This window comes from Lissotriton vulgaris, chromosome 8 (assembly GCF_964263255.1).
Source record: "Lissotriton vulgaris chromosome 8, aLisVul1.2, whole genome shotgun sequence".
In the NCBI taxonomy this organism is placed as follows: domain Eukaryota; kingdom Metazoa; phylum Chordata; class Amphibia; order Caudata; family Salamandridae; genus Lissotriton; species Lissotriton vulgaris.
In genome coordinates this window covers 236,079,625-236,097,530 of record NC_141696.1, presented here as the reverse complement: position 1 = coordinate 236,097,530, position 17,906 = coordinate 236,079,625, and the positions used below count along the sequence as shown (strand labels likewise).

General features: G+C 46.6%; 1 protein-coding gene across 2 annotated transcripts in view; it reads right to left on the bottom strand.

Annotated features, from left to right (window-relative positions):
* Positions 1 to 5,735: 5,735 nt before the first annotated feature.
* The window catches only part of RWDD2B (RWD domain containing 2B), a 113,335-nt gene continuing 101,164 nt past the window's right edge, over positions 5,736 to 17,906 (bottom strand). For both annotated transcript variants that reach the window (XM_086934022.1, XM_086934024.1), the window contains exon 5: positions 5,736 to 6,206. In XM_086934022.1, the coding sequence (XP_086790148.1) occupies positions 5,966 to 6,206 (241 nt within the window). In that variant the 3' untranslated portion in view covers positions 5,736 to 5,965. The remainder of the gene's footprint in view (positions 6,207 to 17,906) is intronic.

Below are 17,906 nucleotides of genomic sequence, written 5' to 3'. Positions count from 1 at the left end.
TTAACTCTCCCTCCCCTGGTTACTGGCTGATCCGGTTGCTCTTCTCTTTGTGTTGATGTAGGAGGCCTTGGAAAGGATCTTGGAGCACAAAGGAGCGAGATACTCTGTGCGGATCCCCCCACACCCTGCTGCTTGCTGTCCTGTACTGACGAACCAGTCTGCTCCCGGCCGCACGCCCAAGACTCACATGGCTCCCCATGTGAACCAGACACAGAGGATGAGGCAATAAAAGAAGTGGGCTGTTAGTTAAACAGAGAAGGCACGGCGGATAATGGTTCGGAATACCAGGACTCCAGCACCTCGGTGACTGGCTGTAACTCCTCACGCCTCTAAGGCTTCCCAAGCAGCTACTCGCACGGCGTCCTTACAACGGCGACCCAAACTGTGGGCAGGCACTGCAGTGGACATTTTAAGGAAAATGTAGATTCCTGGGCCCCCTTGCTCACAAACGTTTTTTGTGCTGCCATAACTGGGCCTTTAATTCCCACTTGGAAAGAAGCAGTCATTGTGCCCATTTTTAAGAAAGGGGAAAGAAATAATCCCTTTTGTTATTGTTCAATATTCCTGTTGGACTCAACTAAAAAGATTTTCGTCAGGGTTCTCCTGGCTAGATTGGAAGATTGGGCCGAGACAGATAATATAATCTCAAATGTACAGTATGGATTTAGACAGGGGACTGGCATAACAGATCAGTGCTTAAATCTTTCTCTTTTAATCGGCAAATATGTGCAAGCTAAATACAGCACCTTACATCTGGCCTTCATGGACTAATCATGTGCTTTTGATACTATTTATCACTCAAAATTGTGGAAAATCTTGGTGAGTTTGGGGGTTGAAAAACCCTTAGTTAGGTTCTTACATCATTTATACTGGGATACCTCTGCGTGGATTTGTTATTCTTCTTCTGGAGAGCACAGTCGCCATAAACTGTAGTCAGGGAGTCCGGCAAAGCCATATTTTAGGTCCATTTGTATTCTCAATTTATATAAATGGACCTGAGTGGCACATTCTTTTAAAGAGGGCATATACACCGAGGGTGGAAAATCGTTTGATTCCCACTGGTTTGCAGAGGCTACTGGATGATTTTTACAGAATTTATGACCTCCTTTGATTTAAAGGTTAATCGGTCAAAGTACTTTGTTTTAATCTGTGGTCATTAAAGCACCAAACAAAAAAATTATCAGATAGAGGGATCAACAAACTTAAAAGTTGACAGTTTTAATTATTTAGGTGTTCCTTTTGACTCTAGGCTTAAATGGGGTCCTTTGTGATCATTAAGAACCATTCAATTTACAAGAGCAACTTAAGGAATATTTCGTTTTGCATCAAAACTTGGGCACAGGCCAGTAAAGGAGATGCTTGCTTTGTATCAATATAAATGCCTCTCAGTTGCCTCTTATGGGGCAGGGGTGTGGGGGTACTGCAATAGCATTAATTTGCAGAAATTGCAAAACAGCTTTCTGCATAGATTACTTTTAGTGCCCTTAGGCACAGCTATCTTCTTTTGTCATAATGAGGTTACTTTGACCTACTTAGAAGATCTATTAAGACTGGCTCCTATTTCCTTGTGGGATAAATTGTGGCAATCACATGAGCTGGGCCTCCCTGAAAATATAATCTCAGATTGTATGGCCCTTGACAAGTCTGCTTGTATTCCGTGGCTAGCCTACAAGGAAGCAATCAAAAAAGCCAAAATGGATTATTTCACAACAAGAATAGATGCGCCCAAAAACTTCTCTAAGGCGCTTTTTAAAACGGTTACTGTCCTTTCTAAACGGCAGCAGGGTAAACAGTTCACACCAGACCAATATTTCTGTAATAATATTGCAAACTTTTTTAAAACCACAGTACAGTCAGTCTGCGCCCAATTCAACTGAAAATAATGATAATACCACTGATGAGAATCTAACGGTCAGTAGCTTGTCCAGATTCTCGACTCCAACAATAGAGAAAGTTAATAATCTGTTATTACTGACCAGATCAGGTTCTCCTACTGACCCATGTCCTCCTGCCACTTTACACCTGGTCTCCGAACAGATCATTACACATTTAACCCCTCTTTTAAATGAGGTGAGTAGTTCTGGGACTTTCCCCCGGTTCTTTGAAAAAGGCATGCATTAGGCCTATTTTGAAGAAACCCTCCTTGGATCCCACTGAGGTGAAACACTATCGTCCAATATCTTGTCTACCAATACCGGCTAAAATCTTAGAAAAATCAATTAACATGGAACTAACCCACTACTTAGCTTGCAATAACCTCCTAAATTCCACCCAACATGGCTTCAGCCCTCGCCACTCCACAGAGTCCGCCCTAATTATGGCCACAGAGGAGATTCGTAGACAGTTGAATGGGGGAGGGGGAGAGGGGTGGGGGGTAGAGCCATCCTTATCCTACTTGACCTATCAGCAGCATTTGACACCGTTAACCATACGGTGCTAATGCGGCGGCTGAAGGCAATAGGTATCAAAGAGACGGCTCTAACCCTACTCTCCTCCTTCATGGCATCCAGGGAGCAGAGGGTCTGTTTGGACAATCTTAAATCAGAAAACTTCTGCCTCCCTTGTGGAGTACCACAAGGATCAGCTCTATCACCAACCGTGTTCAACATCTATGTTACCCATCTGGCCAAACTAATCAGAAAACACAGTTTCACGTTGATCTCATACGCGGATGATATCCAGATAGTTATATTTATCTCGCATAGGGTTGAAGTTACAGCTGTTTGCTTCCACAATTGTCTGAAGTGTATTATGGGCTGAATGAATTTAAATTTCCTCAAACTTATTACAGATAAAACAGAGGTCATAAAGTTTTGGCAGGGTCCATCAATATGGAATCAAACGTGGTGGCCAATTGAGGCAGGTAACTTCCCCTTTCCATCTACTAAGGCAAGAAGCCTGGGAGTAATGTTTGACAACCAGTTAAACTTGTAATTAATTAATTAATTGTGGGTTTGTAATGCGCTAGAATCGACTCCCGAAGGAGTATCTCTGCGCAGTAGACCGCTGGGGAACCCGTCCTGGCTTTCCCTGTGAGAGGGTCCCTACTGGGTATCTCCAAGGTGAAACCAGGCATCCCCGGCGTATGTGGGGGGCCGTTGTGGAGATGAGGCAAGCTAATGCCCGGAGTTGCCGAGTGTGATCCCTGGTTAGAGTAGGCACCGAGATGAGAATTATCGAGTCCGCTGACCCTGGTCCACGACCCTGCCGCGTCAGGAATTGAACCCTGGTCCCGGGTCGTCCTCTGCTCTTGGGTCTGCCGCTTCTAACCAGTGAGCCACACCACTCCACACTTTGCAGGACAGATCAATCACCTGACTTCCTCATGCGTCTTTCTATTGAAGATTCTGAGTAAGAACTTGCCTTTTATCCTCAGGACCTCAGGAAAACGGTAATAGGAGCTTTAATCCTCTCAAAAATTGACTACGGCAATGCATTATTTTTGGGAATCAAAAGTATCAGACTGCCAAACTGCAGTCATTACAGAATGCCGCATCACAAGTACTTCATAATATCCCTAAAGATCACTCCATTTCCGCTAGCATTAGGCAGCTTCATTGTCTCCCAATTCAACTGCGTGTGGAATTTAAAGCTCTTTGTCTGGTACATAAGGCGTTGTATTTTGGGGGAGCCATGGACATGCAGAAACTATTTCTCTGGTATTCCCTGTGACGGAATCTTAGATCAGCCAATACAGGGCTAGTTCAGATTCCCAAGATTCAAAAAGCCAGATGGGGAGGGAAAAGCCTATCCCACCGGGCAGCCAAACTGTGGATCAAGCTGCCGATTACAATCAGGCTACAGCCTAATAGGCTTCACTTTAAGGTAATGGTCAATGGCTATTCCCCCATAAATAAACTCTGATACTGAGCCCTGTTAATTGCGACACGTCACCCCTTGCGCCAAGACGCCTCGGCATTTGTGCGCTTTATAAATACGACATTCACCTACTTACTTTACTTACTTACATTAACAGTACTTTTTCAAGCTTAGGAGTTCCAGGTCTATTTACAATCCCTGAACTACTTTGCCCGCAACGAAAGCTTGGGTAAGGTCTTTATTTTTTTACTCACTGCCGTAACTTAAGCCAAGCTAATGCTCTTCGGATGTCTTCTCAGGAAAGATACCTCATTCTATCCCCTAATTTTGAGCTACAGTTGTTCTTAACTCGCAATCCAGACTATATCTGACTAGGCTACAGCTGTGCTCTTTACATTTTTTTTTTTGATTTCCAACAACAAGGTAGCTGGTTCGATAATTTTTCCATATTCCCTGGGACAATCATTCAACCCAATCTATTGTACAACTTATGCTTTTTCATTTCCTTTATAAAACGGCACAATCCTGGTTTTTAGTACCACTATTACGGCCTATGAATTTTAGATACTATAAACTGGGCTTTCAGTACCTACAACAGTTAGATTAAGTAGAAATGTGTTCTGCAATTCCTAATTGTATTAGAGGTGCACTTAGTGTCAGGATAAGATATTCCTGAATGAGCTGCTTCTTTTTTTTGAGGTGGTGTTTCAAATATACAGTTTTTGGTGTATTATGAACTGTTAGTTTAATGCACTTTGGAATTTTGTAGTATTTTATGATCAACATTTACAATTGTCTCAACCGGTTTTAAAAATAGTTAGACAAAGGTAGTTCAGTGTGCTGTACGTGCCAAAACAACTTTGATCCACACAAATACTAAGAAGTAAAACCTATAAGGTATATTTAACATATTTCAGTTTCAAAACCCAAAGACAGGAGACATGTGATTTCAAAACTAGTGCAAGATGTTCACCCAAGAATGCCTATTTGATACAAGTGAGGAGTCTATTTCACATACTAATTGAAAATGAAAGACTTAAAATGTTCTCTACTGTTGAAAATGTTGCATTCCTTCATATGAAAACAAATATAGGTCTGCCATCAGAACTGATTTGATCTAAAGGGTCTGATTTATCAGGCCACTTCTGCATGTGAAAGATATTCATAAAAGGTGACCTTGAGTTGTACATTCTTTTACAAATGAGTAAATCCTACTCAAGAGGTTGGAAGTGTGTGTTTCACAGCGAGGTTCCCCAAGAAAATTTGGGAATACTCACAAACTGGAACGTATACTCGAAGTCATCGCTGACCCCATTCCCACATCAGAAATCAATGAAGATATACTTGTGCCAAGGGCAGGAGCAAAGCTTTTCCTGGATGAGAGGTAACATCCCCAGTATGCCTGACGGTACCAGTAAAAGGGGTTGGTCCAGGAAGAAAAAATAATTCCTGGTGAATGCAAAATATAGCCCTATAGCACACTCAAGCACCTCACCATAATCAACTCAACAATGCGTAGACTTGCATAGTGGGGAAATGCCTCCAACAAAGCGAATAAAAGTAATGCACAAAACTTTCCCCGCATTACATATGGAAAGCTGTTAATGATGAGGCTTCGAACATCACCTGGAAATGTTTTGTGTAATCCATACAGTCAAATATGCACTCATGAGAGATTATTGAACTGTAGGTGCAGATTTACAACTTTCAGTCTGTATTGGCCCCACAGCATCTAGAAAAATGTAATCTGGACTGCATTAATGGGAGGTATCATCACTCCAGCAGTCTAACAAGACTAAAACAAAAGATTTGTACACCGCTAATCCCACCTTGATGCACCATCAAATAAATAATTATTACAATTAATTATTTATGAATAATTGTTGAACTGTTTGAGCCTCTCAAAATAAAAATACTTGCTCATCCTCTGTATTTAATCTTGAATTCATCTATTACGGTGGTATTGTACATCATATTGCCACTTTTCTTTCAAAGCAACTTTTCTTAGAATGATAACAGCAGGTAATAAGATGAAAATAAAAAATGTTCATCATATAAAAGTCTGATTTAAAGTTCTGTTTAGTACAATTAGGGATATGCTTTGCCATAAAAAAATATATTAAATGGATACATATTCTAAATCAGATTACTGCCCTTCAATTCCAAAATACATAGGAAAGACGTCAGCACATCCTTTTTCGTTTAAAAACTGATAAAGCTGTCCGAGGTCCATGTGATTTCCTCTAGTCCCATGCACATCAAATATTTTTTCTTCAAAATTGGAAAATTTTCTTTGCTTCTGAATTTCTATGTCATCAGACAGGCCATTCAGGGGAAAGTCTTCTCTGTGACGAATTAAAATTCTCTTCCATGTCAACCGTCGCACTCTGCAGGGGGGGGGAATAAACGTATTAAAATGTATACTTTTTCTATAACAATAATGAAACAGCATTTGAGTAATGTACTCCCAGTCTATAGAGAGAACAATCACTACCTCTAGATGTGTGCACTCTTAAAAGCAAAGGCTATATTGAACAAATCAGTCATAAATACTACATTCAAGGCAACAGAAGGGAAAAAATTATCACTTGCAATAAAAGACTGCAAAGACAAAACACACATTTTAGGGAAAAGGGATTAGGGAAATAGCACACATTCAAGAAGTTATAAATAAGTGAAATTGGACCACATGAAATCTAGCTGTTTTGCTGATGCATTTAATACAAAATTAAAATGCCCTAGGTTAGGACAAAAATACCTGGCTCCAATACCGCCCTTGCGAGTCTAGATGGTGAGGAGAACATCTATAAACCATCCTGAGCAACAGCTTCACCAGTGCTTACTTAAGACATAAATGCCACCATCTTAGGTTTGGTCATTAATTAAACTGTCTCTTGACTTAGTGGAAGATAATTTTCCACACTGGTATTGTAAGGAATGCCATAAATGTCCTAGCTTAAATCAAACTAAAGGTTTGTGGGGCTCAGAGGCGGTGGGTGTCATCCCCTTGGCTTCGATCAGGAGGCCACAACAGGGAGGAGCAGTGGGGAACTGGGTCCCCCGGGAATGGTGGTAGCGTGGCAGGAGATGGTGCTAGAGGGACATACCTGGCTGGTCAGGTTGGATTGGCATGAAACAGGGCACGCCTTGTGGGTGTGGAGGCTTTTGGTCCATGGCTCCACTATAGAGCTCGCACCCTTTGACGTTGCCCTAGGAGTGGCCCTGGAAGGCGGCTGTTGGTGGTTAACAACTGTCTGGGGCCCCTGCAAGGGTTCGCAGACCAGACTATTGTCTCTTCCCTGGGACTCAGCAAGTGGGTGGTGGGGGAGGGGGTTGCCTACCAGGCACTGGAATTACTCGCGAGTGAGCAGCGGTCTGTGCCCCCCCTCTTTCCTGTTAAGGCTGTGGGGGCTTGCTGTAGTGCCACTACCCTCTCTGTCCACTGGGGAACTGGTTGGGCTCAGTATGGGGAAGGACAAGCAACCCAGGGCCCAGATTTCCCAGGAGTGCATCAATACATATGCGAGACCCGCGGGATGGCCAGCAAGGAGTCCCCCCTGGCGGCCACGCCAGCGCTAGCTGATAACCCTGCTCTTAAACTCCAACCAATCCAAGACCTCTGATCATCTCTGGAAGGGAAAAAAGGCGAACTGAAAGTAAATGTCTCTCTGCTGTCGCAGGACTTACGCGAGAGAGTCGTAGCTCAACCATGGAGAACACTGGCCTTATATTAAAAGCAACAATCTCCGACTTCTAGAAAACCGTGAGCCAACTAGAAGTTCGGGTGGATGATGCAGAAGGTCGATCACCATGTAAAAAATAAGGCTACTTGTGGTATCTAAGGGTGCGGAGGGGATGTCCCTCACCCAACTATCGACCACATGGCTGAAAACCTGGGTACAGGGAAAGACGCTATATCCTGATTTTGCGGTAGAGAGGCCACACAGATCCATGGCACAAAGTTTGCCCCCAGGGACCCCATCCACCCCATACTCGCCCGCATCTTCCACTCAACGTGACGCTACGAGGCAGGGCCAGCGATGAAGGAAGCTGCTGCTTCGAACTCGGCACACATGGAGACCATGTCATTCTGTTCCTGATGCAGCAGACGGCCCGGAGACCTCCCCATTTATTGAGGCTATGGGTTTGATGGACACGTGGCAGCTTTCCGCTCAGGGGAACAGGCCTACACATTCTACTCCGGGGTGCACAGGGTCATCCCCCGTTTGGACTACTTTCTTATTCCAGCCTCAGAATTTTTTAGGGTGTGTGACTTGCACATGCATTCATGTGGTCACTCAGATCACTCTTTATTTAAATGACGGCTGCGAATCGGCCCAAGTCGTTCACAGCGGGGCTGGTGCCTGAATGCCTGGTGGCTGCAGGATGCCAAAGCCAAGTCTCATATCCACCCAGTCATACAAGGCTACATGGGCACCAGCGCTGGCACGGTAGAGTCCCCGCAGATTACCTGGGAGGCTCTGAAAGCCACCACTAGGGGCAAAATTATTGGTTACGTCATGGGAGGCGCAGGCACCGCACACAGGAAATGACAGACCTGGAGTCCAACATTTCAGAGTCAGAGGCAGCTTATTTATTTATTTATTTATTTATTCAAAGTTTTATATAGCGCGAACAAGATCCTTACAGATATCAGAGCGCTTCACATGGACAAGGTAGGGGCAGTAGGAATGAACAGAGATAATGGGAGCAGTGTAATAGTCATTAACATGGTAAAAATTATCATAACATACATAAAACATATGCATATACAATCAAATAAACAAGTAATATAAGACAGCACAAGTCGTTGATCACACTACAGGGGTGTTCAGGTACACCTTGGGTATGTGGATGGCTTATACCAGTGTTATAGTATATAGAGAACACTGAGTGAGGGCAACGGGAGAGTGGATCAGCGTGTATCCTATATTAGTCGGTAGACGAGAGTAGCGTAGTAGTGTCCCCATCAAGTAGAAGTATGGTGCCAAGGGACAATGAGAACAGTGGTACAAAGCAATGCAGAGTCACTGATCCAGCACCTGTGAGGTTCAGGAGATCTTGGCCAGAAGGATGCTTTTCACCTCTTTCTTGAAGAGTGTAGTGGAGGAGATAAGCCTTGTTTCAGGGGGGAGCGCATTCCAGATCCTGGGTGCCATTCCTGAAAAGGAGCGCTTGTATGTTTTCTCTTTCCGGAATCTACAAGGTTTCAGGAGTAGATTTTTTGTACTTCTATTGGATCTCGACCCTCCTGATATAGACAACTTTTGAGCGAGGTAGTTGGGTGCATTGTGGTGCACGGCTGCATGTGTCATAACTGCAATTTTTAGCTGTATTCTGGCTTCAAAAGGCAGCCATTTTAGCGATTTTAAGTCTGGGGATATATGCGAATGCTTTCTTGATCCAGTAATGAGTCTCGCGGCAGCGTTCAGGGAGGCTCTTAAGGGTGCTGTTGTGGATAGCGGTAGTCCGCTGAGGGTCACAATTCCGTAATCTATTCGGGGGATGACTAAAGCTTGTACAGCAGTTTGGAAGTCTTCGGCAGGGAGGAAGGGTTTAATTTTCCTTAGTGTGTTGATTTGGAAATTAGCTGCTTTTGTGGCTTTGCTAACGTGCTGCTGCATGTTGAGCTTGGCGTCGAGAGTGACGCCTAGGGATTTCGCCGAGTCTACGATTGTGGGTTGGACATTGAGTGCTGTTAAGTTATTGAGCCAGGTTTGGGTGATGGAAATTTTCGCCGGGGGTGAGATGAGTAGTAACTCAGTTTTCAGAGCATTTAGTTTGAGGTGATTAACGGCCAGCCAAGATTGAGTGTTAATAAGCGTGGAATTCAGATCTTTGATATCTTCAGGGGATTGTAGTTTTAGGTAAAGTTGTGTGTCGTCGGCGTACATATGGAATTCGACATTGGAAGCTTGGAGCAAGGTGGCGAGCGGTTCCATGACGAGGTTGAACAGTGTGGGGGAGAGGGAGGATCCTTGTGGTACCCCTAGATCTGCAGGCACAGGTGTAGATAGCACATTGTCGATCTTGAACTTCTGAGACCGGTTGTGAAGGAAGGACGAAAACCATTTGAGAACAGTTCCCGATAGACCCATTCTAGTGCTTAGCAGCTCCAGCAAGTTCTCATGTTTGACCGTGTCAAATGCTGACGAGAGGTCAAGAAGGATGAGGAGGCAGGACTCATTGCGATCAAGAATTTGGAGGGCGTCATCAATTATGTGTGTCATAGCTGTTTCCGTACTATGTTTCGCTCGGAAACCTGATTGATGAGGGTTGAGGAGGTCGTATTGGTCAATGTGTTTTGTTAGTTGGAGTTGGACACATTTCTCCAGCAATTTGGCCAGGGTGGGGATATTGGTGATGGGCCGATAATTGTTTAGGTCAGACGGATCAGCTGTAGGTTTCTTGAGTATAGGCGTGACTTGCCCCACCTTGAGGGAGTCTGGAATGAGGCCTTGTTGCAGAGAGCTGTTGACGATTTTGGTCCAGAGAGGGAGGAGCACGGGGATGAAGTCTTTTACAGCACTAGCAGGTAGAGGGTCTGTGAGGTGATTGGAGGGCTTTAAGGTGCAGAGCAGTTTGTGAATTGCTTCTTCCGAATAGGTATCGAAGAACATCCAAGTTGCCTTGTTTTTAGGTTGAGTGTTAGCCATTCTGGTGTGGTTGGGGAATCGGCCTACATCCATGATGAGGTCATTTCTTATGTTGTCAGTCTTTAGCTTAAAGAAAGCAGAGAAGGCTTCACAGTGTGGGGTGTCGCTTGTTGTGCTGTTTGATTGTAGGGGTTGTGTCTTTCTTTGGGTCTTGATTAGTTCAAACAGCTTTCTTGGCCTGTTTTTTGCTTGGTCCAACTGGCGGCTAAAGAAGTCCGACTTTGTGCGCTTTATTTTCCTGAAGTAGGCATTTCTCTTGTTCTTAAGCCTTTTGAGGTGCAGTGCTGAAGGGTCAGATCTCCAGGTGCGCTCTGCCATTCGCATAGTACGCCTGTCGTCATTGAGTCTGTCATCGAACCAGGGGTTAGAAATTTTGGTGGAGACTCTCTTCAATTGCAGGGGGGCGACTTCATTGACTATTGTCTTCATAGAGTCAAGGTAGTGGTCGGTCAGTGATTGAACATCCGAGGCACCTGAAGGGGGATGGAGGAGATTGCCGATGTGGGGAGGCAGGGTAGAGGGGTTAAGATTCTTCATGTCTCTTTTCCAAGTTTTGGATTTGATTGGTTGAGCAGGGTTAGGTTTAACTTTTTCATTTATAAAGAAGGTGATAATGTGGTGATCTGACCAATCGCAGGGTAGAATCGCCTCCAATTGTGTAGAGTTCTCTTTGGTAATGATGAGATCAAGTATCGAGCCTTTGTCGTGTGTTGGTCTATCGCATATTTGGGTGAGGTCAAGCGCATTAAGGAGAGTTTTGAGACTATTCACCACTGTGTCTTTCTGATCGTTCCAGTGGAGATTGAAGTCACCCAGGTAGACTTGGGTGGTCTGCCGGCCGGCATTGGAAGTGATCATGTCCATGAGTTGTTGGGTGAATATGAGATTGTCACCAGGCGGGTGGTAGATGAGATATACAGCACAAACTTGTTTGCCCTCGCTGGTGATGTCGAGGCAGAGGAGTTCACAGGAGGAGAGGGAGGGGGCGGTGCCTATAGTAACGGAGAGGTTGCTCCTAAAAATGCATGCAATTCCCCCGCCCGTCTTGCCAGGAGGCCTGTCCAACTTAATGATGTGATAATTGGGGGGGGACTAGTATGTCAATAATCAGGGTAGAGGTTTCAGTAAGCCACGTTTCCGTTAGAAAGGCTAGGTCCAGATCCCTAGCTGAGACGAGATCAGCGATGTCGGAGGCGTGTCTCTGGGCTGATCTGCAGTTGAGTAGGATGCATTTGAGTTTGGGAGAGAGAAGGGTGGTCGAACTTTCTAGTGTGAGGGGAACTTTTCTGAGGTTGTTAGGGACGGAACCTCTGTTGTTCAGTGTTGGGAGCCTCAGAGGGTTTGTAAGAATTGTGGGTATGGGGATGTGTGTGTTGGATATGTGTTTAACCGGACCTGGGCCATAAGAGCGCAGGAGAGAGCATAGGTCGCAGTCCGACAATGGGTTGAGGACACGGCAGGGGCGGTGGGAGTTGTTGCGAACGGGGATAGTCGGCCAGCGCGGGTGTCGTCGGAGGCGAGGGTATGTAGGAAGGGTGTGTCGTTTGTAGGGTAGAGGGATCGTGGGAGGAAGGCTGGGCTGTGGGGAGAGAAGGTCTTTGATTGCGTGGATATCTTTTTTGATTTGTAGAATATCCTCTTTGACTTGTTGGAGGGTGGATAAAGTCAGGTCGGGAGGTGCACTGGGGATGGTGTTGGTGGTGAGAGCCATTGGTGAATGATTGAGTAGTGCGTTGGAAAGCGGGCAAGGTATCGAGGGGGGGGGGGATATACTAGCGTTGTTGGAAGGTTCTGTGGTGCTAATGAGTGGTATGGCATTCAAAGTGTGGGCGTGTTTGTGAGCGATGGGTGTGGGTGAAGTTGGTGAAGCAGGCGGAGCGTGGGAGGCATAGGTAGTGACGTCAGTGGGAGACTGTGCCGGAGAGTAGAAGAGTGAGTGAAGGCTGAAGTCAGTGGGGGAGACGGGAGGGTAGTGAGGGCTGAGAATAGGAGGTGGGAGAGAGGGGGATGCTAAGGTAAGGGAGGCGGTGTGTTCTGTATCTTTTGTTGGGAGGGTGAAAGTGTCGTGGATGGGGGTGGGGAGGGAGAGGTGTCTGCCGTTGGGGGTATGGGGGGGGGGGGTGGATAAACTCCGAATGGTGGTGTGTTCAGATGGTGGCGTGTTGTGGGTGAGAGTTGTCGTGTCAGGTGTGAGAGACTCGAGGGAGGGAGTAGGGAGGGAGAGGGGTCTGCCGTGGGGGGGAAGGGAGAAGGGGGGTGGATAGACTCCGAGCGGTGACGTGTTCAGATGGTGGCGTGTTGTGGGTGGGAGTTGTTATGTCAGGGGGGGTAGGGATGAAGGGGGAATGAGTGGGAGTAAGAGGGGTCATGTTAGAGGGGAGGCTAGTATATGAGGTGGAGATAATTGTGACTGCCCTTGGGGAGTGTGGGGCATTAACAGCCTGTGGGCCATTTACTGGGGTGCTGGGGGAAGAGGTGTTGTAGGTGGGGGCTGCGACGTCAGGGGTGATAGTGCTGGTGAAATTCTGGGTGGGGGTCTGCGGCTTGGAAAGGTGCTCTTTGAACTTAGGGAACAGGTTGTCGAGTAGTTCCAAGTTCTTGTCCGTGGATTGAATTAGGACAATCCCGTTATTGTAGATAGTAATGGTGGTCCTGCCAGGGAAGAGGTGGGAAGGTGTGATAGAGAGGGTTAGGCCGTGAGTTGTTTTCTTGGTGGAGGAGACGGAGAGTAGGGATAGGAACGTTTTTCTCCATTGGGCTCTGCGAGAGGTGTGGAAGATGATATCGGTATTCAGGGCTCCATTGCCCGGTGAGAAGTAGGTGTCGGCAAAGGGTGTTTCAGGGTGCGACCTCAAGAAGTTATGTTTAAAACGTTTAGTGGCTTTTTTGGTGAGAGTGGAGGGGTAGTTAATTCTAAAAGTGTGCTTGCCGTTGAGCTCCATTTTAGAAAGGCTGTGATGGTGGGTGTAGGAGATAGGACAATAATAAAAAGCTGTCAGCCGCTAGTTACAATGCCAGGGAATGACTAGTTAGTGACCACGAATATGAGGTAGAGGTCAGTGAAATCCACGAATATGAGGTAGCAATCAGTTAAATGGACCCAAAGTAACACTAGAGAATGGTCAAAATGAATAAACAGATTGTAAGAGGTAGCATTGGTGTACTTCAGGAATAGAAAGTGAATGGGTGCAGCTTACAAGAATGAGCAAAATATATGAGGTAACAATCAGTGCATAATAGAAATAAAAGTGAGGTGTGTGCGGTTTACAAAAAATACAGCATACAAATAGGAATAAAATACTAAGGATATACTGGAACCAATATAGGTGCAATAGACAAATCTGAGATATAATATGAAGTATAATACTGCAATAAAAGTGCACGAGGTTATCAAATGAAAAGCATAGAGGGTAGAAACGAGCAATAAGGGAAAGCTAGTTAATGAGGGTGACTGGTCTGGGAAGGCCACCGAAGTGGTGGACTAGTCTAAGATGGCTGCCAAATAGAGAATAGGGAGGCAGGAGTACAAGTCCTTTGTCTGTTGTTGCTAGATGTAGCTAGTTCAGTTTCCCTTTCTATTAATGTGCGAGTTGGTCCATCTTCTATGTTGCTGCTTCCATGTTGCTGCTTGGTGAGGAGGAGAGAACCTTATCACAGTTTAGGTGACCCCTGACCGAGTTGGTATGCATCTTCATGGTCATCTGGGCAGTGGTGCGATTTATTACTCAGGTTTATAGCCCCCGCCATTTTTAACAAAAGAGCCTCTGCCACGTCGCCGAAAATGCCCTTGTTAGGAGAGAACTAAAAACTTGATCAGTCCGGGCAGAGAGAGGGCATGAATGATCAGTAGAGTAAAAGACTAATGTGTACACACCTTTTAGTGATTCAGGCGGCCACTCATAGCATAGCACCCCTGCACGGGCTGCCACTCCGTGCCTGTCGACTCCTGGCGGTAGCGGGGGTGGCGCAGGGAATAGCCGATGTCTCCCCTGGCTGAGAAGTCTGATCCAGCCGTCCCGTCCGTCCGTAGCAAGCCTTGATGTTCCCGGTGCCCGTCCCTTCACCCGGCTCGAGCCTGCAACCGGTGATGCTGGGAGAGGGAGATGGAGACCCCCGGGGGTGAGCTCCGGTCAAGCCCTGCGGAGCCGACCCTCTCGATGTCTGCAGGGGGGGGCGGCGACAAGCTCCTCTGGCTGTCGGGTCCGTGGCGAGCCCAAACCAGCGATCCGCTCTCACTGCCGCAGCCAGTGCCCGATGGATGTGTGCGCTGTTCTAGGCGCGACTCGCCACCCCAGACTCCCCAGAGGAACCACCACACGGGAGCCCTCCTCAGCTCCGGTGGTGACGGGCGGGGCCACAGATAGTTGGTATCCCTCCCGTGGGTAGCACAGCACTCACGTTCACGATGAGCTCCAGGCGAGGCCAGCGGTGCAGGACCCCAGTGGCGCCCTCACAGGTCCGGTGCTGTCCCGGGAGCCCTTCTCCGTTTCGCGTCCCTTAGCCGCCCGACCTCGCCAGGCGATCCCGGACTCCAGCTCCTCCAATGTGCAGCGCCCGAGCCGCAGCCGTGTCCACAGCAGGCTCTCCTTGTCCAGTGACCTCTTGGTCCTCAGAGGCTCCCTACATCAACAAGAGGTACGGCGGCAGTTGCTTCTGGATTAAGCCAGAACAACCTAGTTTGCTACACAGAACCGCATTTAGTATGGTGATAGGACTAGAAGGATTCTCCGCTGGCTCTTCTCTAACACAGCACAGAGCACGAATATTACAAACTTAACAGATGAAGAACCCGACATGCTGAAGGGACAGCAATAGTCCAGTATTTTACCACTTATTACACATCGCTGTATGCACAGATACCTGGGGAGCACTTGGAGGCCCTGAGGGACTTTGTGAGGGATTTGCCTATGCACCCCATCAACCCTGGAGAGTTACTCACTAGATGAGGATATTACTTGTGAGGAAATGAGGTTTGCCTTGTCTCATCTCCACCTGGGTAAGACTCCCAGGCACGAATGGCTTTCCAGTGGAGTTCTTTAAAGCCTACAAAGGGCTGCTCATGGAACCTCTCTGTGGAATATGTTTCAGCAGGACCAGGAGACTGACACTCTTCTCCCCGATCTCCGGCTAGCTGAAATAGTTGTTATACTCAAATCTTGGACACCGACCAGACAACTGTTCATCTGACCGCCCTATTTCCCACTTGCACGCGGAGGTAAACATTTGGGTAAAGATCCTTGCGAACAGGTTATGCTTCGTGATAACCTCCTTAGTCGATACGGACCAATCTGGCTTTATGCCAAATAGAGGAACATAAGAATATTGGACGGGTAAATAATGCACTGGCTTTGGCAGATAGACAAGCTGGGGCTCACATACTCCTGTTGGACGATTTCCACAATGCATTTGACTCTGTGAGATGGGATTATTTGTTTTGCTAGATGCAAAAACTCAAATTAATCTCCTGGCCATGACTGCTATACATCGATGTTTAGGCGAGAGTGCGAATAGTCTCAATGTCCGATCCATTTCCGCTGCACAGGGGGACGAGTTAGGGATGCTCTTTTTCTCTCCTGCCGTTTGCAATCGTAATAAGCTGCTGGTGGGGTGGATGAGGGTAGATGCAGAGTTGAGGGGTCTGGAGTTTGGTCCGGGGTTGTCCGACAGGATCACATTATATGCAGATGAAGTTTTGATTTTAATGGACGATACCCCTAGTTCGGGGCACTGAGTCCTCCCGATCCTAGGAGATGGCGGGGGAGGGGTAGGAAATCTCTGAGAGGGTTTTCAGTATCTGGGAGTGCACGTATATTGCGACCTCACCCGGGCCTAAGAACGCAATCTTCAACCCCATCTCGAACTGGTGTATTAGGACCAGGGTTTCTGGACGACCCTACCACTATCCATTCTTGGTCACTCAGCCATCTACAAAATGGTCGCTCTGCTCGTTTGCTGCATCAGTTGCATAATTATCCCTCTCCATTCTCCTCACTCAAGACGCTTGATTCCCTGTTGAGGGACTTCCTATGGCAGGGTCACACCCCACAGATTACCCTCCTCAAGTGTTATAAATCTCCAAACAACTGAGGTATTGTGACCCCCAACAAACTTTCATATTACAGGAGTCCTACCTCATTGTCATAAGAGAATAGTGGTTAATTGACTCAATGGACCCTGCCTTTGATACTGAACACTGGGCAATATAAAGGATTACTGTTCCCCATCTGCGTTATGGGGAATTTCTTCTGGAGCACCTTTCAGGGGCAAAAAAAGGGATTCTTCAATTTGGCAGGACTCCCACAGGGCCCTTGGATTGAAGGGCTGTTTGGAAACGGAAACCCCTGCTATGGCATGGGGCCCAGCTGTCATAGGTTACGGCCTTGGAGGGCTTAAAATCATGGCACTGGCATATGAAAATCGGGGAATGTCCTGTGGAGTCCACTATGAATGGAGCTGCAGAAGAGTCCAACCTACATCACTCACAATCTTTTTAGATACCTTCAAATGAAACATGCTTTCACTCAATATATTAGGGAACACATGGACATACTGGACCACACTCCTCTAGAGGCCAAACTACTTTTACAGGAACTAAATGACGACAAATTCTTGCAGGAATATCGAACACTAGTGAGCAACACATCAGGTTTATTCGATAGGTTAAGAGAGGCTTGGGTAGGTAACTTGGGACACCTTACGGATGATGACTGGTGAGAGACTTGCACCTCCTCCTGTGAGGCAGCGATAGCTACGCAGTTCCGCCTTACACAGTGGAAATATCTACATAGATTTTACTATACTCTGGAGAAATTATGGGATATGGGAATCTTGGACACACCGACTTATCTGCAGCGTTTGTGAGGAAGAGGAGACTTTCTGCATATGACTTGGCAATGCACCAGATTGTCTTGTCCCCATTTTGGGCGGGGGTGTTGGGGTGCCTTGAACGAGTGCTGGGCCGGGTCTTGCCTTGCGATCCTAACTATTGAAGAGATCGCAGCAGATATGTATCATGCTGCCCTGCTGTGGTTGGGTTTGGCGATAGCGGAAAGAGAGATTCCTAGGGCCTGGAAAGATACTGACACCCCCATAATCCCCCACCCCCAATCCTTGGAACAGTGGAAGCAGGGGTGCTATACTGTTGCTTGAGCATGGAAATTCCTATATGTGTATAATGCTAGGGGCTGTCCCCTCCCTCAAACTTTATAAAATATGGGCTACATGGGGCAAATACTGGGGCATTGTCCTGCAAGGACCACAGAACTCCAATTATTCCCTAGAGGAAGAACTTAAGGCTTATGGAGGATGTGGCTGAAGTGGAGCCACAGGGGTTTGGGAGGCATGTGGTGTCTTTTACTGGTCAGACCTGGGGAGAGGTTAAGTCTTATTTTTTCTATGTTTATCTCCACTATAGTGTCATTATTCCGGCAC